Here is a 24,722-nt window from a genome sequence, read left to right on the forward strand (position 1 = left end):
AAATCCAAGGTCATCTAGATTTTCTCCTGTTACCTTCTGAGAGTTTTATACTTTTGTGTTTTACATTTAGGTTTGTGATCCATTATGGGTTAATTTTTGTGAAGCATGGTAAGGCCTCTGTCTAGATTTTTTTTTTTTTTTCCATACAGATGTCTAATTGTTCTAGCACTTTTTATTGAAAAGATTGCCTTTGCTCCAGTGTATTACCTTTGTTCCTTTGTCGAAGGTCGGTTGACTATATTTTTGTGGGTCTCTTTCTGGGCTCTCCATTCTCTTCCACTGATTTATTTGTTGGTTCTTTCACTAATACCACCCTGCCTGGTACTCAGTTCTCCAACTTTGTTCCTCTCCTTCAATATTGTGCTGTCTATTCTGGGTCTTCTTCCTTTCTGTATAACCTTTAGAATTGGTTGATATCCACAAAAATAACTTGCTGGAATTTTGACTGGGTTTGCACTGAATCCGTAGACCAAGTTGGGAAGAACTGCCATCTTGACAATATTATCTTTTTATCCATTAACATAGAATATCTTTCCATTTATTTAGTTCTTTGATTTCTTTTATCAGAGTTTTGTAATTTTCTTCGTGAAGTTCTCCTATACGTTTTGTTAGATTTATACCTAGGTTATTTTATGTTGGGGGATGCCAAGGTAAAATGGTATTATTTTGAAATTTCAATTTATAACTGTTCATTGCTGGTATATATGAAAGCAGTTGACTTTTGTATATTAACCTTGTATTCTGTAACCCTTCTGTAACCACTTTTTAGTTCCAGGAGTTTCTTTGTAGAATCTTGGATTTTCTACATAGACAATCATGTCATCTGTGAACAAAGACATTTCTTCCTTCCCAATCTGTATACCTTTTATTTCTTTTTCTTGTTTTATTGCATTAGCTAGGACTTCCAGTATGATGTTGAAGAGCAGTGGTAAGAGGGGACATCCTTCCCTTATTCCTGATTTTAGTGGGAAAACTTCAAGTTTCTCACCAGTAAGTATGATGTTAGTTGTAGGTTTTTTGGTAGATATTTATCAGGTTGAGGAAGTTTCCTTCTGTTTGTTGTTTACCAAGAGTTTTTTTTTTTTAATCATAAATGGGTGTTGCATTTTGTCAAATGCATTTTCTGTATCTACTGATATAATTATGTGATTTTTCTTCTTTAGCCCATTGTGATGGACTACATTGATTTTCAAAAGTTGAACTAGCCTTGCATACCTGGGATAAATCCCACTTGGTCATGGTGTGTAATTCTTTTTTTAAATTGTTGGATTTGATTTGCTAATATTTTATTGAGGATTTTGCATCTATGTTCATGAGAGATACTGGTCTGTAATTTTCTTGTATTATCTTTGTCTGGTTTTGGTTTTAGGGTAAGGCTAGCCTCATGGAATGAGTTAGGAAATAGTCCTGTTATGGCTTCTGAAAGAGGTTAGAGAGAGTTGGTATAATTTCTTCCTTAAATGTTTGATAGAATTCACCACAGAACCCATCTGGGCCAGGTGATTTCTGTTTGGGAAACTTATTCATTATTGATTCAATTTCTTTAGTAGATATAAGCCTATTCAGATTGTTTCTTCTTGTGTGGATTTTGTCAGATTACGTTTTTAAAGGAATTGGTCCATTTCATCTAGGTTATTAAACTTGTTGACATAAAATTGTTCAAATTATTCCTTTATTCTTTTAATGTCCATGAGATCTGTAATGATATTCCCTCTTTCAGTTCTAATATTAGTTTGTGTCCTCCCTCTTTTTATCATAGCCTGGCTAGAGGCTTAACAATTTTATTGATCTTTTCAAAGAACTGGCTTTTGATTTCATTAATTTTCTCAATTGGTTTCCTGTTTTCAATATCATTGATTTCTGCTCTAATTTTTACTTTCTTCTGCTAATTTTACTTCTAATGAGTAGAAATTCTTAATTGTACCATAACCGAATCAATGTTTGTTTGTTTTGTACTTTTTGCTACTTGTTTAAGAAATCCTTCCCTAAGTTGAAGTCATGAAGATGTTCCTTACATTATCATATAAAGGTCTTATAGTTTTTGTTTTTCATATTTAAGTCTTCCATCTACCTGGAATTGATTTCTGTAGGAAATCAATTTCCTTTTATACCTATGTGAACAACCAAAGTCCCAACTTCATTTTAGTTTTTAAACTTTTCTGCAAGAAAAATGTCAATATACACAAAATAAAATAATATACCCCATGTACTCATCACAAAATTATTTTAAAGTACATTCTGAGAAGTATATAATTTTATCTATAAACATTTTAATATTTAAAAATAAGGTATTTAAAAACAATTGTGACACCATTATCACACTTGATATATGAATTATAATTTTTCAGTACCAACTTATTAAATGAAGCCAGCATTACACTAATACCAAAAACAAATGAAAACTTTACAAGAACAGAAGACTGCAGACCATTATCCCTCCTGAACAGAGACACAAAATTCTTCAGTAAAATATTAGCAAATCAAGTTCAGATTTTTATTTAAAAAATTATACATCATGACCAAATGGTAGTTATGTTGAGACTGCAAGACTGGTTCAACATTCGAAAATCAATAAAATCTACCATATAAACAGATTAATGAAGAAAAGCCACATGATCATATCAATGGATGTAGAAAAAGCATGACAAAATTCAACATCTGTCCTTGATAAAAAAAAAAATCTCATGAACTAAGAATAGGAAACTCCCCTAAACTGAGAAAGGGCTTCTACAAAAAAAGAAAGAAAGAAAAAAAAACCCAACCTACTGTCATACCTAATGTCAAAGACTGAGTGGTTTGTCCCTAAGATTGGAAACCAATTAAGTCCACTCTTATCAATCCCATTTAACATCATACTAGAAAACCCAAGCAGTATATTAAAACAAGATAAAGGCATACAGATTTTAAAGAAAGAGATAAAACTGTCTATTCAGAGATGATATTATCTACATAGAAAAACCCAAAAAGTCTCTAAAAAAACCCTCCTAGAACTTATAAGTGAATTTAGTAAGGTTTCAGGATGCAAGGCCTCTAAATACTAGCTAGGAACAACTGGAAACTGAAATTTAAACATTTTAAATAGCTATAAGAAGAAAGAGAAAGTAGTAATTAGGTATAAATCTAATAAAATATGTGCATAGTCTCTATGCTGAAAACTACAAAACACTAAAAAAAATTTTTAAAAGACCTAAATAAATGGAAATATATTGTGTTTATGGACTGGAAGCCTCAATATTTTTAACATGTCAGTCCTTCCCAATTTAATTGATCTATATATAGGTTTAAGACAACCCCGATCAAAATCCTAGCCAGCAGAATCTTTTTTTTTTTTTTTTTTTTTTTTGGATACAGGCAAGCTGTATCTAAAATTTATAAAGAAAAGCAAAGGAACTAGAATAGCCAAAATAATTTTGGGGGAGAAAAACCCCAAAATAAAACTTTTAAGATTTCATGTTACCTGATTTCAAGACTTACTATAGTAGTCAAGACAGTATGGTTTCAGTAAGAGGATAGACACATAGAAATCAATGGAACATAGGCTATATGAAAGCAATCCTTTGACAACTTGTTGATTTACCTTTCCAATGTATGAATCTAATTTCATAAACACTCTTCTGTGTTTGAAAAGTACTATTTCTAGTTGTGTATTCTCCACTGAATTGCATTGATTATAAGATGCACACTTTTCACATTGAAACATCTATGAAAGCACTGTGCATCTGGCCATCAATGGCATGCCATAGTTTAACTGGCAATGGTTTTTCTTTCTTTGTGGTACTTGAGATAATAGTATGCCTCACAACCAATGGTGGCTTACAGTGATAAAATTCAGTACTTTAGGTCAGGTTTTTAAATTGTTCAAATCTATGTCTTTAATGATTATTTTCCTGCTTTTTGTTTCCATGAGAGTATAGTAAAAACTAAGATTGAGAATTTTTCTCATTACATTTCTGCATTTTGCATCCTGGCTCTGTATTATTAGGTGCATTCAAGTTTAGACGTTTTATCTTTGAGGTGAATTGAATCTTTGTGACCATCTTTGTCCCAAGTAATAATTTTCCCTTAAAAGTCTATTTTGTTGAATCTACATATAGCTATAACAGCACGTTGGGCTATTTGGTGTAAATTTTTCCTTCCTTTCACTTTCAGCCTTGCTATATCCTTATATTTTCAGTTTATCTCTCACAAACAACATATAGCTGAATTGTTTCCTAATTCAATATAACAATCTTTGACATTTAACTAAAAAGCCTAGTACATTTACATTTACTGTGATTACTGATAATATAGATTTCTACCATTTTATTTTGGGCAATTTGTCCTGTTTCTTTCTTTTCTTGCCTTTTAGATTGAGTGTTTTTACTGAGTATGGAATTGTACTGTGTACAACGACATAGTGAAAAGTAGAGGGCTTTTGTTCTTTTGTCATTTCTGCAAGTGATTTGTTTGTGAAAGACCATGTTTCATTTATTTCATATCCTTCACTGAAGACAATGCAGTTATTTCATAAAATTATATTATTTATGATGGCAGTGGGCCGTGGGCAAAGAAGTGATGGAATTTTGTTTTTCCTTAAAATTCATTGTTACAAAGTCTAAGATTTTGTTTAGTGTTTTGTAAACTTAATCTAAGTAGTATTTGCAGTGTTTTCTGAATTAAATTGTTTTGGTCCAGGACTTTTTCCAGATGTGATATTAAATTCTAAGAGTTGTCAGTTGAAAATAAATGTTTCAATGCTCAGTTGTTTTCTAAAACAAAGTATTAAATTACCATAGCTAAAATTCTGTTTTCTTTTGTGTGCTTGACCTTTCATTTAGAGAATGGTATATTACTAAGGTACCATTTATGAACTTCTAAAAAAGATAGTACAGTCTGATACATGTTATTTATGAATTCATATAGTAGGTATAAACACATGGACTGGATCCACACTCAATTCATGGTTAGTGGTTTCCTTTAGAGAAGGAAATCAGACTAGGGAAAGGTGGCGGGTGTTCATCTGTGTATTTTTCTTCTTAAAAAAAATGATCTGAAGTAAAGATAAAATGTTAACATCCATTGTGGATGGTGGGCGGGCAAGGATTTGATGTGTTAACTTGTGTAGTTTCCTATGTATTTAAATTTGTAAACTGCGATTTTAAAGTGGAGGTTGCCATCTAGTGGACACCTTTAAATAGAACTTTTAAAATCTTAAATGGGTGCATAAAGATACAACAGGTCCTTGAGTAACATCGTTTTGTTCAACATCGTTTTGTTCTAATGTTGGTGAGATGCTGTAGGAACTTTTGTTTATAGAATCAATTAGCCTGGTAAAATTGGTTTTATTATACATCGTTTTGCTGAAAGTTGCAGAACCTATTAAGTGAGGGCTTACTGTACAATGGGACAAAGCTTTTCAGACTCAACACAGACGTCAGGTGGTTAATACCATGAACTTTGGAGATGATCAGACCTAGGTCTGAACCCTAGTTTTATTTACTGTGTGACCTCGGCAAAGTATCAAACCTCTGTGCCTTAGTGAATTTGAACCCCAGACCCTAATTCGTTTAACAAACATGAGCACTCCTGTGACCCAGGCAAGCACTGCCCTAGACTGTGGGGATATGAAAGAACACAAGAGACAGCTTCCCCCTAGAGTTTAATAAAGATGTGTGTTGGGGATGGGAGTGGGGGACAGACTACTATATTTTGGATAGAATGGTTAGAAATCAAGTTTAAATCACAGACCCCTAGTTATTAATGCTCTTATCATCTTAGGCAAGTACCAATCAGGATGACATTTATCTACAAGATATTACAAGGTTCTACAAGAGCTACAACACTGCTTTGTTCATTACTCTTTTCCTAGTAATGCTTGGCATATAAAAGGCCTTCAATAAACATTTGCCAAATGAATGAATACCATTACTTTAATAGTTTCTGGTGCACAGTCAGCTCTCAATAAATAGTAGTAATTAAAGAAATGATATGACTGTATATTATATAAGCAGAAAACCCTGAATTTATTAACAATTTAAATTGAAGTTTAAAACTGTTATATATACTTATTAAAGGCAGCAAACTACTACATGTATCATGTCAGTTTGAGGAAAAAGATCTTAATAACAAAATGACAAAAACTTGATCACTAGTGCCTATGTTTGCTGCAAAAAATCTGACAGTGATGCAAGGGAATAGAGTTATCAGACTCTCTCTCTTAAAAAAAAAAAGACAGTTAAATGGCCTAAACCTCTTCCAAACCTGCTAAACTTTCCCTAGAGCAGGCTTCTGAATTCTACAACCTTGATGTTAAGTGTTCTTTCACTTTTCTTTTAGTAAAAACAAGCAGTATTAAAAATAGAAACCTACTTTGTATAAGAGTAAATAATGTTAGATGGTTACTGCAATTAGATCTTGATATACTTTGACATTATTTTGTTTCACTATAACCTGTGACTTTCCTTTAAAGTAGCTATCAAGCCCTTAGTCAAATTTCACTCTTTCAATCATTTACAGCATCTTTTCTGGGAATGTGAACTGCCATTATGACAGTTATCTAATCCTAAGCCATAATACATATTTTATATCCTCCTAACTCCACATATTTTAACTGGAAAAAAACACGTTTAACAATTAACTTTGATATAATTGCTGAATGAATAAATATAGTAAGATTTCCAAAGCTCTAACACGTCCATTCTTTATGCTGTTTAATAAAATTAAACGGATATTTTGTCTTATATGCTCAAGATATGTTCATGAGCAATGTGTTTCCTCAATATAATATATAAATTAATAAACTGACAATTTATGTAAAATACTAAATTGAGGTAAGGAAATAATCTCATTGGTCTATTGAACTTCTGAAGTCTAACTTCAGGTTTGGATTATAATTACCTTTAAAATTCCACAAGCCCTACATTGGCTTCAAATTAGAAAAACATCTAGGAATAATATGGTAGGCACTTATAGAATCTTCAGTAGCTTGCCCATATCTGTTACACACAGCTAGACTGGGTAACCTGAACTAGTGAGCAAGGCTGTACATCAGAAGTCTACGGGCAGTGGAGAGTACAAATATTTGTGGATGTCCAGCTATTAAGGCATTAAGAGGTAGACTATTTTTATTGCAGCCAAACATAACATCTACACAATATATTATCTTTTTAAAAACTCCTGATATAACCCAGTGACCCCTTAACTCCAAGTAAATGGAGTCCTAAAAGACCCTGTTAATGAAATTTTCATTAAGATTAATCATAAATTTATCAACTAGGTTAAGATTTCTATGTAACAGGCTCCTTAATCATGTCCTAAATACCTGTAGAACAAAAAACGTCTGCTGTCTTTAGTTTATGATAATTGCTTCTGAGTCAAAACATACAAACATATCCCATTTTAAAATAGGTCATGTAGATCAGAGTTGTAAATTTATCCTCATTTAAACCTAGTAATACATTATAGTTAGTATAATTAACAATGGCTATCAGGAAGCTTGTCATTTATATGTCAAGCAATATATTTTACATTCAGCAAACTTAATTTCATCAAATGTCCTTTAATTTCGTAGACAACAATATAATACATATTGTATAAGAAGCGCACACTAGCTTTGTAGTACAATTTCAAAATGTATACAAATTGGAATACAGAGGTTAAACACCGGTGTACTGACAGCATTTTTGAACTTTGGATAAACTGCATACAAAACTTAGAATTCAATTACCCAATCTGGGAACTTTACTTCCCATAATATAAAAATGATAGTTTGAGATGCAAAATATTTTTTTTACTAAACAAACTCTATAAACATTTAAAATAATCATTAAAAACTCAACTTTAGAATTTATAAAGATTAGCTATAAAAATATATTGGCAGTCACTTTTATAAATGTACCATTCACTACATTACAAAATAGTCTCTAACATAAAATTGCTTTAATAACTATTATTTTAGAATCTGATAAACCTTACATTAAATTGATTATAAAATCTTCTTGGAAAACTTTGGTATGCATCTTTAGAAAGTTTTTAAAAAATACTCTATTATCACCTCAAGGGCCTGTAAACATTCCATTCTATTAAAGCACAACAGAATAATGTATATTCAACCACATATAGAATATAGAATCAAAAAACAATTATATATTTGTAGAAAATCACCATTCTCCAAATATGCAAAAACAAACTATTTAAAAGTGTCAAACTTTTAAACAGTTTTCTTTCCATTCCGATAAAAAATGTTACAAAATCACCACATTCCATTCATGTACCTTTGATGCCTTTTAGGAAAAGGCCTCAAAAATAGTTTAATCCAGTCTCAAAAAACCCTCTCAAGTCCAATAAACAAACTTAAAAACCCACTTAAAGACTTGACAATAGAATGAGTATATGTATGTAATCAAAACACATAATTTATATTTAGTTATGTATCAGCTTTTCTATTTGTAATTTAGAATTTATTGGCAGAAATAAAATACACATGCACACAATTAAAAAAAGTAAATTTTAGGAAATAGTAAGAACTACAAACCTATAGGGTAAATTGATTTATTTTTTAAAAATTCAATTTAGCAAATTTTATTCGCCATTTTTGGATTGACAACTATCATTATTTAGAAAATTCAAATTGGTGAAAGTTCATTTCCTGCTTCTTGAGTATGTTTAATTTTTACAGAGTTTCCAGTTGTGCCAGTAACTTCCATGAGGTAATTTTCCACTTTATCCTCTGTCACTAGATCTCTTGCATAAGATATTTATCTTTGAGTTGCAAAAGTCTAAAAGCTTCATTTTTGACCTTTTAATTTATGAAACTCCACTAAAAAGAAAAATTCCATCTAATTTTTAGACAAGTCCACAAAAATATTTTCTTAAGAATCAAACACTTTTATGGGAATAAAGATCCTTCAAAGTTTTTAACTCTTCTATTAGAGTTTTATTTTGATTTTCCAGGACTGCAACTCGATTTTCCAGGCATTTCACATATTCTTTCTTCTTTCTGCGACATTCTCGAGCAGCTTCTCTAAATATAAGCATTAAAAAAACAATATTAGAAAAAGTTTACATTCTTTAAATGGTAAATGCACTTTAGCAAATTTCCCTGATCTTTTTTTTTTCTAATTTGAAAAATTAAGGTATCAACTATATACAGTGAAATATAGATCTTAGGTATAGGATTCAGTCAGTTTTGGCATATGCATATACCTGTATAACTCACACACCTACCATGACAATATTTTTCATGGCCCTGAAAGTTCCCTCATGACTGTTCCTGATCGATCCTCTCCCCAAGCAACTACTGTTATGATTTTTATCACAGATGAAGTTTTTTCTATTCTGGAACTTCACATAACAGTTATATAGCATGTAGTCTTGTGTGTGGTCTCTTTTCACTCAGTATATTTTTGAAGCTCATCCATATTGCTGCATGCTGGTTTATACTTTTATATTTTGGGGCATATTCCATTGTATGAATATTACCACAATGTGTTGATCCATTCTCTTGGGCTGTTTCTAGTTTTAGCTGTTACGCATGTTCTTGTGTCAGTCTTTGTGAATATATGTCCCATTTCTCTTGGATAAATACTAAGGAGTGAAATATATGGGTCCTCTGGTTAATTTTTGACCCACAGATTCTATGAAGTCACATACAAGATTTACACACATACAGAGTAAAAAGTATTGTTTTGAGTTTTTATACCATGTACTGTAGATATTATCTGCAACTTGATTGTTTATACATACTGTTTTAATGTTGTTTCTATGTTGGTACACAGATTTTTTTTTTGCCATGTAGACATTCTGTTATTTTCATTTCCCTATTAGTGATATTGAGTATCTTTTCAAAAGTTTGTTGGTCTTTTGGATCTGCTCTTAGGCAAACTGCCTATTTATACTTTTTGTCCCTTCATACCCTTTTGCCCATTTTACAATTAGAATTTATCAGAAAGACAAACAACCTAATGCACAGCTCTCTCTGCATTATACATATAATCCTTTACCTGTTTTTACCCTATTTTCTAATCTATCATTTGACTTCTGATATTTTCATATCTTGTGCTATAAATGTTTTTGGTCTCTCTTTTTTTTAGGCTTAGATTAAAATGCCATATACTATATAGTTCTCTCTAAATTTTATTTTAAAGATTTTATTGCCTAATTTTCACAGTTAAGCCTTTAATACATCTGGAATTACTTTTGTATATGGTATAAAAAAATTGTCCAATTTAATTTTCTTCCAAGTGTGGAGTCAACTGTATCTTTTATTAAATAAGCCATCCTTTACAAGTGTACTTAACTAGCACAACAAGCTATTTCTGGCCTCTCTATGCCACTTGCTAATGTTAATTGTCTGCTTCTTCACTGATACCAAGTTTTGATTATGATGGCTTTAGAGTCATTTCAGTGCCATATAAGACAAATAACCTCTTTCTGTTCTTACCTATTCCTGGATGCTTATTTCTTCCATGTAAACTTTTAGCCTATTTTGTTGAATTCTATAAAGATCTATAGAGAATCACATTAAATTTATATGTGAATTCTGGAAGAATTGACATTTTATATTAACTGTCTTTATGAAGGATAATAATAAAATGAATACATGTAAACCCAATACCCAACTTAGGAGAAAATATTATCCATATTGTTGAAGGGCCTTCTGACCTATTCCCTAATTCCATACCCCTGCCTCTTGCCCAGAAGCAATTACTAGCTTCAATCTTTTGCTTATTTTTTTAGTTTTACTATAGATGGCTATGTCTCCAAATTATATATCTAGTTTGCTTATTTTCTAAAATATATTGTAAAATATTCTACTTTATGTATTCTGTTGCAACTTTTTTTACTCAACTTAATATTTCTAATATGTTAAATTGATCATTCACTTAAAATGAACACTCTATTACATTGTATACTGTTGTATAAATACAAAATACCACATTTATGTACCCATTCTGTTATTGATGGTTATTTGGGTTGTTTCCTGATTTCAGCTGCTATGAACATTCTTATGCCTACTTCCTACAAGTCTTTCTCAGTCACAGAGTAAAACAACTGAATCACAAAGCATTCCAGGTCAACTGTACAAGATAAGGCCAATTAATTTCTAAACCGGCTTCAACAATTTACACTCTCATAAGCAGTATCCAAGTTCTACTGTTTCAAACCTTTGCCAGCTCCAGATTAGACTTTTAAGATTTTTGTCAACTGGGTAGGGATAAATGGTATCTAAGTGTCTGGTATTAATTTACATTTCTTTGATTACTGATAATGGTAAGCAATCTTTCATGATTATAACTATTTGTTTTGTGAGAAATGCCTATGCATATATTTTGCCAATTTTTTTCTTCCGATGGGTTGTACTTCTTAATTTAGATCTTTATATTTTTTTCAAACAAATCTTTTTTTGGTAAGGTATGTTATCTTCTATAGGTTTGAAGCTTATATTTTCACTTGCTTTATGTTTTGATGGATAGAAGTCATTAATGTTAATGAAGCTTCATTAATCTTTAATGTTAATGTTGATGTGTGGTGTTTTGTTTAAGGAATTTTCCCTATACCTGAAATCATAAGATTATATATTTTCATCTAACTTTTAAAATTTCATCTTTCACATTTGTCTTTAATCTATCTGGAATGACATTTGTGTATTGTGTGAGGAAGAAATCAAATATTTTTTTTTTACTATATAAATAACTATTTTAGCACCATTTATTAAAGAGTCCCTCCTTCCCCCATAATCTGCCCTGCCATTTGTCAAGGTTTCATGTGTTTATGGATCTGTTTCTAAGCTCTCTATTTCATGGGTAATTTTATCTCAGTGTATCACACTATTTTAATTACCACAACTTTAAATAAAACTTGATATCTCCTCACCTTATTCTTGTCTGGAATATTTTGGCTGTTCTTGGCCCTTTACTCTTCTATAAATTTTAGTATCAACTTGTCAAGTTCTTCAAACAACCTGTTTGGGTTTTGATTGGAACTGCATTGAATCTATGGATCAATTGGGGGAAAAATAGTCATCTTTATAATGCTGAGTTTCCATATCTGTGGACAGAGTATATTTCTCCATTTATTTAGATCTTTCTTAATGTTTTTCAAAAACATTTTACAATATTTTTCATAAATGTCCTAGACATCTTTTGTTAGATTTATTCACAGGTATTTTATTTGTTGATAACATAAATGATGCCTTTTAAATAATTATTTACCAAACTCTTTATTGCTGATGTAAATAAAACTAATTTCAGAAAAGCTGTTTTATATCTTAAACCTTAAAAACTCATTACTTCTACTAATTTTTTAAGTACATTTGGGTTTTTCATAATAGGCAATCATATAAAAATAGTTTACTTCTTTCATTTAAATCCTTATAATTTCCCCCCTCTTATTCCTGTTTTACTAAACTGGTAAGGGAGGGTTCCCAGTACAAACTGGTTCTTTTTTAAGCTTTCATATAGTTTGCAGATGATTCTCCTAGATATTCTAAGCAGATGAATATATCTTTGCTAATAATAACATTATTTTTCTTTTCCAATTTTTATCACTTTCTATAGTTTCTTGATCTTTGATTTTCAATGACATCTTTTTTTCTTTATACACACACACACTTCTTTTCCTATCTTCATTAGTTAACAGAAGACTTTACAAAACTCGTTCCTGTTGTCTGCTTTTTCTGCTGATTCTTGCTCCTGAAAGGCAGTGTAGTATTACCTAAGACTCTCGGCTCTGAAACCTGGACTTGTAAGTTTAAATTCTACCTCTACCACTTATTAAGCAGTGCAACCTAGGGTAAGTAACAACCTCTCTAGATCTCAGTTTCCTCATCTTAAAAATAAATATATAAAAATACCTCCAAGATTTTTTTGAAAATTACATTAGGGCTTTGGCGCATTTCACAATGGAGGCCTAATTCCCTGGGTAGTCTATAATTTTCAATTTGTATTTGTTAGAACTCAGTGTATGGGAATTCATTAAAGCCTGTGTCAAGATTGGTTTTCTTCCAAGCAATTGGGGTCACTATGAACTCAGATCCATTTTTAAATTACAATTCTCAGCTTATGGGTGTAGCACTTCTTGGGTCTTGACCTCATGAAGAATAATTTCTGACCCAGTTTCCCAGCCTGCACAGGTCCACTTTGCATAATAAAGCTATACCAATCACAAAGATCTGAATTTATCTTGATTATACAGGGGCTGCTTCATTGCTTATTACTCTCATGGCCTCGTGCTTCTGATTCATTCCTAATCTGAAAAGAATTCTTTTACTTTCCTAAAGGCTCATCCAATCATTTAAAATGACAGTTTTTCTATTTCATCATGCTTGTAAAACTATTATGTAGTTAAGGTCATACTGTCAGAAATAAAAGTCTCATTCTAGTAATTTTTAACAAGTCTTTTGGATTTCCTAGGTATACAATTATATCATAAGCAAACAAATACAATTCTTCTTTTCTAGTATTTACATAATTTATTTATCTTAATGCATTTGTTGGAACCTCCAAAATAACAGACAGTCCCTGCCTTGTTACGAAGTCCATTTACAGAGATGCTTGCTCTTAGTTTTTAGTAAAGAAGCAGTCTATCTTGAAGTAATTAAATGCATCCATCTGGTCCTTTTATGGTATTTTTAATTGCTCTAGAAAATATCCTTTTATTCTAATTTTCTTACTTATTGGAGAGGAGCTGAAAATAGAATCCCATAGTAATTTAAAAAATCTGTTGTATCTGTAGTTATTTAACTTTGTTCCAAATATAGTTTATTGGAATCTTTTTTTCCTTGAACACACTGCAGAAGACTATCCATTATATTCTTTCTCAAAGAACCAGTGGTTTTCATGCCTGATGAACATATAGTGCATACAACAATATTTAAAATACAATTAAAATAAAAGTAAATATTTCTGCGGTTAAACCACTGCTGTTTTCATGATCAAAACTCATTTTTAAGAGCATTTCTGTATCAGTAAATTATGTATTATGCAGAATCCCACTAATTCTTTCCTCCTCTTGCTGTAGTTAACGGCAAGTAACAGATTATTATTATTTTCATTTAACTTTGTCAGCCCAAGAACAAATATATTGCTGGAAAAAGCTTTGCTTACTAGTGTTATTCAAAAGACACATATCAGTGGAGGAACTCTAGGTCATTTGTTAAATAAATAGATTGAGCAATGGGACTCATTGATCCATCCTTGGAAAAGAACTAGACATAATATAATATTCAATAAAATAAAGATGACATAATAAACCTTGCTCCCTTATTTCTAATATACAATTCTAGTTAATATCTGGTTATGTTTTGAGATTTGCAAAATCATTACCCATTCTGGCAGTTTAATTTTACCACTTACCTGTTTTTCATCAACCTTATTTCTCTTTTCAACTGGGGGTCATCTGTCTTAGCTGTGTGAGATGTAAGAGTCACAGGAGAGGTCATCACAACAGTTTGTGGCAGTGAAGTAGCAGAAGGTGTGGTACGGATCTGATATGTCTGCATGTCTCCTGATGCAGCTGTGTGATCAAAAGAATGAGTTAATTCATAAGTGTCTTTGAAAGTACTTTGAGGTGCTTTCCACAGACACTTAAGCATACTTACTTTGTACAACCACCTGGTTGCTGGGCACAAGTATCTGCTGTCCATCAGAAGTCTGTGCGTACTGGAGGATTGTTGTACCTTGCTGAGTACTGCCTGAATTTGTCATGGTTAATGTCTGAAGTCCCTGTACTCCATCTGTGCCTGGACTGGCCAGCTGTAAGGCTCCATTTGGGGCAATGGCAACTTTAACCAAAGAGAGAACATAGCTATTGTAAGGCTATATACAATGCACTAATTGCAAAGGATTGGTGAAAAAAACACTATTAAAAACAGGCTTGAAAGCAGTTCTACTTGATAACTGTTGACTACTCTAGCTGAACTATACGTTAAAAGAAATAAAATGGCATTGGTTTACAAAATTTTATAGTTAGGATGCACTAATCTTAATCTCAAATTGTACAATATAACTGGTCCAAACACATTTTGGGCTCTGTGGACCAATCCATGCTAATTGCTAATGTCACAGTAGTTCTGGAGTATTAAAAGGATGCATCGATGGTTAACCTTATAAGAGAGATAAATAGAAGGAAACATTAACATAGTTTGTAATTTTTATTCAAAAGAAGCATTAAAGAGATTGTTAACAAAAATATTTTTGAATAGATAAGTGCGCCCATGGAAAAATTCAAATCAAATACAAGGTTACCTAATGAAAAAATAAACCTTCATACTGTTTCTTAGCTCCACTCTAGAGGTAACTGTTGTTAGATGTAATATTAAATGTTATTAGTGATATTTTAAAAATTATTTTTATTTTCCAATTACAGTTGACATTCAATATTATTTTATATTACCTTCAGGTGAACAGCATACTGGTTTGACATTTATGTAATTTACAAAGTGAGCCCCACTTAGTGTAGTACCCATTTGACACCATACATAGTTATTACAATATTATTGACTATATTCCTCATGCTGTACATCCCTATGACCATTTTTATAACTGGCAATTTGTACTTCTTAATCCCTTCACCTTTGGACCAGCCCTCCAACTACCCTCCCATCTGGCAACCATCAGTTTGCTCTCTGTATCTCTGGGTCTGTTTGGTTTTTTGTTGTTCTTCATTAGTTTGTTCTTTAGATTCCACATGTGAGATCATATGGTATTTGTCTTTGTCTGACTTATTTCACTTAGCATAATACCCTCTAGGTCCATCAGTGTTGTCACAAATGGTAAGATTTCACTCTTTTTTTATGGCTGAATAATATTCTACTGTCTATATGTATGTTTTCTTTATGCAGTCGTCTACTGATGGGCACAGAGGTTGCTTCCATATCTTGGCTATTGTAAATACATACATCTTTTCGGAATTAGTGCTTTGGGTTTCATTGGATAAATACCCAGAAGTAGAATTGCTGGGTCATAAAGTATTTCTAGTTTTAATTTTTTGAGGAACCTCCAAACTGTTTTCCATCATACGGCTGTACCAATTTGTAATTCCACCAGCAGTGCTCAAGGGTTCCCTCTTCTCCACATCTTTGCCCACATTTGTTGTTTGTTGACTTATTTGTGATAGCCATTCTGATAGGTGTGAGGTGGCATCTCATTGTGCTTTTTTTAAATTTGCATTTCTGATGATTAGTGATGTTGAGTATCTTTTCATATGTCTGTCGGCCATCTGTGTGTCCTTTTTGGAGAAATGGCTATTCGGGTCCTCTGCCCATTTATTTTTTATTTTTTTAAATTAAGTTTATTGGGGTAACATTGGTTAATACAATTATATAATTTTCAGATGTACATTGTAATTTGACATCTATATATTATATTGTGTGATTACTACCCGAAGTCCGGTTTCCTTCAGCTACCATATATTTGATCCCCTTTACCCACTTCACCTTCCCCCTACCTCTCTATATTTGACTCCCTTTACTCCATCTACTTCTTCCCTCCTCCCCCACTCCCAGTCCTCCGGTAATCACTAGTCCATTGTCCATGTCCCTGAGTCTCTTCATTTGTTGCTTTTAGGTTTATATACCACATATAAGTGATATCATGTGATTTTCAACTTTCAGTCTGGCTTATTTTGCTTAGCATGATTATCTCGAGGTCCATCCAGGTTGTTGCAAATGGCAGTATTTCATCTTATGGCTCAGTAATATTCCACTGTATATATGTACCAAAGCTTCTTTAGCCAATCATCTATTGTAGGACACTTCGGTTGCTTCCATGTCCTGGCCACTGTGAATAATACTGCTACGAACATTGGTTTGCAAATATCTTTTCGGATATGAGTTTTCAAGTCTTTGGGGTAAATACCCAGTAGAGGGATTGCTGGATCGTGTGGTAGATCAATTCTTAGTTTTCTGAGGAACCTCCATACTGTTTTCCGTAGCGGCTGTACCAATTTGCAGTCCCACCAGCAGTGTATGAAGGTTCCTTTTTCTCCGCATCCTCTCCAACATTTGTTATTACTTGTCCTGTTGATTAGAGCTATTCTAACAGGTGTCAGATGGTATCTCATTGTGGTTTTGATTTGTATTTCCCTAATAGCTAGCGATGTTGAGCATCTTTTCATATATTTGTTGGCCATTTGTATGTCCTCTAAAAAGAAGTGTCTGTTCAAGTCCTCTGCCCATTTTTTGATTGGACTGTTTGCTTTTTTGTCGTTATCGAGTCGTATGAGTTCTTTGTGTATTTTGGATATTAGACCTTATCGGAGGCATTGCTTGCAAATATATTTTCCCATTCGGATGGTTTTCTCTTTACCTTGTTGACGGTTTCTTTTGCTGAGCAGAAGCTTTTTAGTTTGATGTAGTCTCATTCGTTTATTTTGGCTTTTACTTCCCTTGCCTTTGAGGTCAAATTCATAAAATCCTCTTTAAGTCCAAGGTCCTTGAGTTTAGTTCCTATGTTTTCCTCTATGCATTTTATTGATTCTGGTCTTATATTCAGATCCTTAATCCATTTTGAGTTAATTTTGGTGTGTGGTGATAGACAACAGTCTAGTTTCATTCTTTTGCAGGTGGCCTTCCAATTTTCCCAGCACCATTTATTGAAGAGGCTTTCCTTTTTCTACTGTATGTTTTTGGCTTTTCTGTCAAAAATTATTTGCCCATATAAATATGGGTTTAATTCTGGGTTCTCGATTCTGTTCCACTGGTCCAGGTGTCTGTTTTGCTGCCAATACCATGCCGTTTTGATTACTGTCGCTTTGTAGTATAATTTGAAGCCATTTCTGCCCACTTTTTAAATTGGATTATGTTTTTTTCAAGTTAAGTTGTATGGGTTACTTATAAATTTTGGATATTAATTCTTTATCAAATATATCATTGGCAGATATCTTCTTCCATTCATTTTGTTGATGGCTGCCTTCACAGTACAGAAACTTCACTTTGATATAGTTCCATTTTTTTCTCCTTTTGTTGCCATGCCCGAGGAGACCCATCCAAAAAAAAATATTGCTAAGAGAAATGTCACAGAGTTTGTTTTCTTCTAGGAGTTCTATGGTTTTGGGTCTTATATTTATGTCTTTAATCCATTTTGAGTTTATTTTTATACATGGTGTAAGAAATTGGTCATTTAATTTTTTTGCCTGTTATTTATCCAGTTTTCCCAGCACCACTTATTGAAGAGACTGTCTTTTCCCTAGTGTATATTCTTGCCTCCTTTGTCATAGATTAATTGATCTTACAGGCATGGGTTTATTTCTGAGCTCTCTATTCTGTTCCATTGATGTATGTGTCTGCTTTTATGCCAGTACCGTGCCATTTTGATTACTATAACCTTGTAGTATAGTTTGATATCAGGTTGCGTGGTACTTCCAACTTTGTTCTTTCTCAAGATTGCTTTGGCTATTCAGGTTCTTTTGTGGTTCCATATAAATTTTAAGATTATTTGTTCTAGTTCTTTGCAAAGTACCACTGGTATTTTGCTAGGGATTGCATGGAATCTATAGATTGTTTTGGGTAGTGTGGACATTTTAATGATGTTAATTTTTCCTATCCATAAGCACAGTATATCCTTCCATTTATTTCTGTCTTCAAGCGTCCTCTCGATATCGTATCATGGCATCTTCAAATAATGAGTTTTACTTCTTCCTGTCCAATTTGGATGACTTTCATTTCTTTTTTTTGTATACTGCTGTGGCTAGGACTTCCAATACTATGTTGAATAAAAGTGGGGTGAAGTGGATCTCCTTGTCTTGTTCCTGATTTTAAGAAAAACATCTTTAGCTTTTCACTGTTGAGTATGACATTGCTGTGGGTTTGTTGTATGTAGCCGTTATTATTTGAGGTATGTTCCCTCTATTCCCACTCTGTTTTTGTTTGTTTGTTTGTTTGTTTGTTTAGTAAATCATGAACAGCTACTGGATTCACATACTTTTACTATCTCTACTGATATGACCATATGATTTTTATCTTCCATTTTGTTCATGTGGTGAATCACGTTATTTGATTTATGGATACTGAACCAACCTTGCGTCCAGGGAATAAATCCTACTTGACCACGGTGTGTGATCTTTTTAATTTATTGCTGAATTCTGTTTGCTACTCTTTCTTTGAGGATTTTTTACATCTATTTTCATCAGGGATATAAGTCTGTAACTTTATGTTTTTGTAATGTCTTTGTCTGGTTTTGGAATCAGTGTAATGGTGGCCTTGTAAAATGAGGTTGGAAGCTTTCCCTCTTGACATTTTTGGAATAGTTTGAGAAGGACAGGTGTTAATTCTTCTTTGAATTTTTGGTAAAACTCACTTGTGAAGTCATTTGGTCCAAGACTTTCATTTGTTGGGAGTTTTTCGATTACTGACACAATTTTGTTTGTAGTAATCAGTCTGTTCAGATTTTCTGTTCCTTCTTGATTCAGTCTTGGAAGACTGTATGTTTCTAGGAATTTATCCATTTCCTTCATATTGTCCAATTTGCTGGCATATAATTCTTTAATATTTTCTTATAATCCTTTGCATTTCTGTGGTGGTGGTTGCCACTTCTCTTTCATTTCTGGTTTTATTTATTTGGATCCTGTGCGCCCCCCCCCGCCCCCACCTTTTTGATGAGTCCGGTTAAAGGTTTATCAATTTTGTTTATCTTTTCAAGGAACCAGCTCTTGATTTCATTGACCTTTTGTACTGTTTCTGACTCATTTTTTCCCCACTGATCTTTATTATTTCCTTCCTTCTACTCACTTTGGGCTTTGTTTGCTGTTCCTTTCCTAGTTCCTTTAGGTGTAAGGTTAGATTGTTTTTTGAGATTTTTCTTGTTTCTTGAGGTAGGCCTGTACTGCTATGAATTTTCCTCTTAGGACTGCTTTTGCTGTGTCCCATAGATTTTGAGTCGTTGTGTTTGCATTTTCATGTGTCTCAAAGTGTATTTTGATTTCTTCCTTGATCTCATTGTTAACCCATTCATTGTTTAGTAGCATGCTATTTAGCCTCCATGTGTTTGTGTTTTTCCATTTTTTTCTTGTAATTGACTCCTAGTTTCATATCGTGTGGTCAGAGAAGACGCTGAATATGAATGATTTCAGTCTTCTTAAATTTACTGAGACTTGTTTTGTGGCCTAACATGCGGTCAGTCTATCTTGGAAAATGTTCCAGGTGTACTTGAAAAGAATGTATATTCTGCTGCTTTGGGGTGAGACGGCTCCAAAAGTATCAATTAACTCCATCTGGTCTAGTGTGTCATTTAAGGCCAGTGTTTCCTTGTTGACTTTCTGTCTGGAAGATGTGTCCACTGGTGTCAGTGGGGAGTTAAAGTCCTGTACTATGACTGTTACTGTTGATCTCACCCTTTATGTCAGTCCGTATTTGCTTCATATAGTTAGGTGCTCCTTTACTGGGTGTATAGATATTTTGAGTTATGTCCTCTTGCTGGATGATCCCTTTATCATTATGTAATACCCTTCTTTTTCTTTTTATAGTCTTGTTTTAAAGTCAGTTTTGTCTGATATGAATGATGCTGCCCCAGCTTTTCTTTTATATTTGTATTTGCATGAAAATACATACTATAGTCTATACTTTCCGTCCCTTTACTTTCAGTCTTTGTGTGTCTTTAGATCTGAAGTGGGTCTTTCTAGACAGTGCATATGATGGATCTTTGTTTTCCTATCCATTTAGCTTCCCTATGTATTTTGATTGGAGCACTTAATCCATTTACATTTAAAATTATTGATAGGTACAGTTATTTCCATTTTATTATTCATATTTATGTTTTCCCCGCTCCTCTTTTTCATAAAGAAGTCCTTTTAACATATCTTGTAATAACTGGTTTGGTGGTAATTAATTCCTTTAACTTTTTCTTGTCTGGGAAGCTCTTTATTTCTCCTTCAATATTCAAAGATAGCCTTGTTGGGTAGAGTAGTGTTGGTTATAGGTCTTAACTTTTTATAATTTTGAATATTTCATGCCAGTCCCTTCTGGCCTGCAAAGTTTCTGTTGAGAAATCAGTAACTAGCCGCCCTTCTCTTGCTGCTTTTAGGATTCTCTCTTTGTTTTTAACCTCTGTCATTTTAATTATGCTATGGTTTGGTGTTGGCATATTTTGGTTCATCTTGTTTGGGACCTTCTGTATTTCCTGGACTTCTAAGTCTATTTCTTTCATCAGGTTAGGGAAGTTTTCAGTCATTTTTTTTCTTCAAATAGGTTCTCAATCCCTTGTTCTTTCTCTTCTCCTTCTAGTACCCATATGATGTGAACGTTGGTACACTTGATGTTGTCTCAGAGGTCCCTTAAACTATCCTCATTTTTTTTTTATTCTTTTTTTTTTTACTATTCCAATTGGGTGTTTTCAGCTACCTTGTCTTCCTAACCACTGATTCGAATTCTTCATTTAATCTGCTGTGATTCCTTCTAGTTTTTTTGTTACTGTATTTTTCATTTCTGACTGGTTCTTTTTTATGATTGTCTATGCTTACCATCTCCTTGCTGAAGTTCTAAGTTCCTTGAGCATTCTCATAACCAGTGTTTTGAACTCTGTATCTGGTAGGTTGCTTGCCTCCATTTCATTTAGTCCTTTTCCTGGAGTTTTCTCCTGTTCTTTCATTTGGAACACAGTTGTTTCCTCATTTTGGCTGCCTGTGTTTGCTTCCTTGTAATTAGATAGACCTGCTATGTCTCCCAGTCCTGGCTGGGTGGCCTCGTATAAGTAGGTGCCCCGTGGGGCCCAGTGGTGCAGTCTCTGATCACCTATGCTGGGTGCTCCAGGAGTGTCCCTTGTGTGCGTTGTGTGTCCTCCTGTTGTAGCTAAGCCTTGTTTTGTGTTGGTTCATTAGTGGGTGAGACTGACCCTGAGGCTGACTGGCTCTTGAGGACTGGCTACACCCACAGTGTAGGAGCTTGTGGGGGGGCGCTGACCCCACGAAGTGAGATTCACTCCAGCAGGCTCTGGTGCCTGCCAAGACCACTCTTTGAGTATGCCAGCTGTGGGCTGATTACGTGGTGCTGTGTTGTGATCTGATGTCACCTGTGAGTGTGTTGGTCCTGGAGCCTTTTAGGAGGGGCTCCCGTGCAGGTCAAGGTCAGCCACTGGCCTGAGGCTATGTGGTAGGAGCTACAAAGAGATATGTGGTTGATTGCTGCCTGTGCTGGACCTGAAGGGGTGTGAGAGAGGCAACACTGTGAACTGAGGCTGGCTGCCACCAGTACCAGGCCTGGGTCAGCTCAGCAAAAAGCCTAGGGCACCCCGAGGCCTGCTGCCATCTGCTGGCTGCCCATAAAGCTCAGCAACTAACTGAAAAAGCCTTGGTACATGAGTTGGGTGTGGTGTGGTTTCAGGGAGTCACCAGGGTGACTGGTATTCATTAAGTTAATGCAGATTTAGGTTTGGCACCAGTGCTGAGCTGGAGCCACTCAGCAAATAACTTGGAGCCAACCGAGGTTGAAAGTGCCTCTTGTGGTATGAGAATTGGGTGAAGCAGGGTCTCAGGGAGTCACCAGAATGGAGCAAGCAGGTTATACCAGGCCAATGCAGATTCAGATTTGGCCATGTTAGGGGAAGGCTCAACACAGGAAAGATGGTGCCCACTGCAGGCTGCATGGAAGGAGGGCTCAACACAGAGACAATGGTGGCTGTTCCTCCTCCAGCCCTCACCCCGAAGCTACACAACTCAGTCTCTCTCTGTCTGCCTCTGGCACCTCCCGAGCTACTGTCCCTCTGTTGGAGTTCAGGGTGAGCGCCTGGGAGCAAGAGAGTCTGTGTATAGGCCCTTTGAGAGGATACCTGGATTTCCAGCAGTGTTCTGTCTCATCCAGACCTATAGAATTTCTACTGTATTTTATAGCCAGATGTTGTGGGGGCTCCTCTCCCTGGCACTGATGCTCTGGTCTGGGGAGCCCAATGTGGGACTGGGACCCCTGGCTCCTCATCTCCACAGCCATATCCCTCCCGATACTCAACTGCCACACATGGGTGTAGGCCTAGCCCATGTGGCGTTTCTGTCCCTCCTACTAGTCTCGATGTGGCTTCTTTTTATCCTTAATAGAGACTAGCTGAACTATTAAGTGATATTTTAAAAATGTAACATATTCACTCATTTCCTAGCAAAAATCAATAAAGTCATCAGAAAGCCACTATATAGATCACATTACTAAGCTCCCCAGGAACATTTCTTAGTGAATTATATTTATGTTAGTGCTTTCCCCTCAAACCTTAAGTGAAACATCCATAAGGCATGACCAGATAGAAAACATTTTAGCATTAGGCAATTCCCACGTAATAAGCCTCCTTCAGAATCTAATGCTTCAGCTCTGGACCCTCTTTTCAGATTATAATTGCACATTCCTCCCCCACCCCCTTTTACACTTTCCCTACCAGGAAGCTAAAATACACTTGCCTTCCTTTTCTGTTTTAATTTAAAAAACATATTCAGGAGTTTCCTAATTATCCCTCCTCCAGTGCCACACAACAAATATTCCCACATACTTTAATTTATATGAATTTAGAAGTAAAAACATTAAATTTTTTTAGATGCAGAGATTTTAAACTTATATTAGCACAATTACTTTTAATCTCCTTACCTGCAACAAACATTTTACACACACACACACATATTTATGCAAATAAAATAGTAAATGTTCCATTATCTATCCCTATTTATTCCACTGGTCACCCCTTACCCCCATCCTGAGGGAACCATTATTTTTGGTGTACATCCTTCCTAATTTTTCCCTGTGCTCACACAGACTGATATACAGTTGACTCTTGAACAATATGGGTTGAACTGCATGGGTCCACTTACATGTGGGTTTTTTTCCCAGTAAATATACACAGTATTATAAATATATTTTCTCTTATGATTTTCCTAATAACATTTTCTTTAGTTTTTCATAAGAATACAGTATATAATACGTATACAAAAAATGTGTTAATCAACTATTTGTTACCAGTAAGGCTTTCAGTTAACAGTAGGCTATTAGTAGTTAAACTTCTGAGGAGTCAAAAGTTACATGTGGATTTTCGTCTGTACAAGGGATCAGTACGCCCAACCCCCATGTTGTTCAAGGGTCAACTGTATTAATACATCTATACACTGTATAGATGTACATATTTTGATGTTAAATATGTGATAATACAGAATTGTTTTCACTTTTGCAAATCTTTTTTTCTGTTCTTAGCATGTGTATTTACATGGTTGAATTTACTCTAAATCTGCACTGTCCAATACAGTAGTCATTAGCCACATGTGGCTATTTAAATTATCTAGAATTAAACAATATAAGAAATTCAGTTTCTCAGTCTCACCAGCCACATTTCAAGTACTCGAGAGTCACACATGGCTTAGTGGCTGCTGTATGGACAGTGCAGAAATAAAACATCTCCCTCATCAAAGAAGTTCTATTGGATTATGCTACCCTAAATACTAGTTGTATTATACTAATTTCAATAATAACATATACAGCTGACACTCTTTAGCCATAGTTTTCTTTTCTACAGTTTCAGCCACCTGCAGTCAAATGCTGTCCAAAAATATTAAGTGGAATATTTCAGAAATAAGCAATTCTCAAGTTTTAAACTGCATGCCATTCTGAGTAGTGTGATAAAATCTCCTGCCTTCTTGCTCCATCCTGCTCAGGATACAAATCATCCCAGAGTATTCACACTGTATATACTACCTGTATATGCTTGTTAGTCTTTAATAGCCAACTTGGTTATCAGATAGACTGTCACAGTATCACAGTGCTTGTGTTCAAATAGCCTTTAATTTTA

The 24,722-nt window shown here is 34.1% G+C and overlaps 1 protein-coding gene across 8 annotated transcripts in view; it reads right to left on the reverse strand.

The window, feature by feature from the left end:
* Positions 1 to 7,517: 7,517 nt before the first annotated feature.
* Positions 7,518 to 24,722, reverse strand: part of ATF1 (activating transcription factor 1) — a 58,820-nt gene continuing 41,615 nt past the window's right edge. For 3 of the 8 annotated variants that reach the window (XM_039882056.1, XM_039882053.1, XM_039882050.1), the window contains 3 exons: positions 14,579 to 14,761; positions 14,334 to 14,493; positions 7,518 to 9,001 (listed from right to left, as the gene is read on the reverse strand). In XM_039882056.1, coding sequence (XP_039737990.1) covers positions 8,857 to 9,001; positions 14,334 to 14,493; positions 14,579 to 14,761 — 488 coding nt within the window. In that variant the 3' untranslated portion in view covers positions 7,518 to 8,856. Of the gene's footprint in view, positions 9,002 to 9,459; positions 9,565 to 11,853; positions 11,974 to 14,333; positions 14,494 to 14,578; positions 14,762 to 24,722 lie in introns of all 8 variants that reach the window. The other 5 variants (XR_005657154.1, XR_005657153.1, XM_039882052.1 and 2 more) reach the window with 4 other exon arrangements.

The sequence above is a fragment of the Pteropus medius genome, unplaced genomic scaffold (genome assembly GCF_902729225.1).
Source record: "Pteropus medius unplaced genomic scaffold, Ma_sr-lr_union100, whole genome shotgun sequence".
Classification (NCBI taxonomy): domain Eukaryota; kingdom Metazoa; phylum Chordata; class Mammalia; order Chiroptera; family Pteropodidae; genus Pteropus; species Pteropus medius.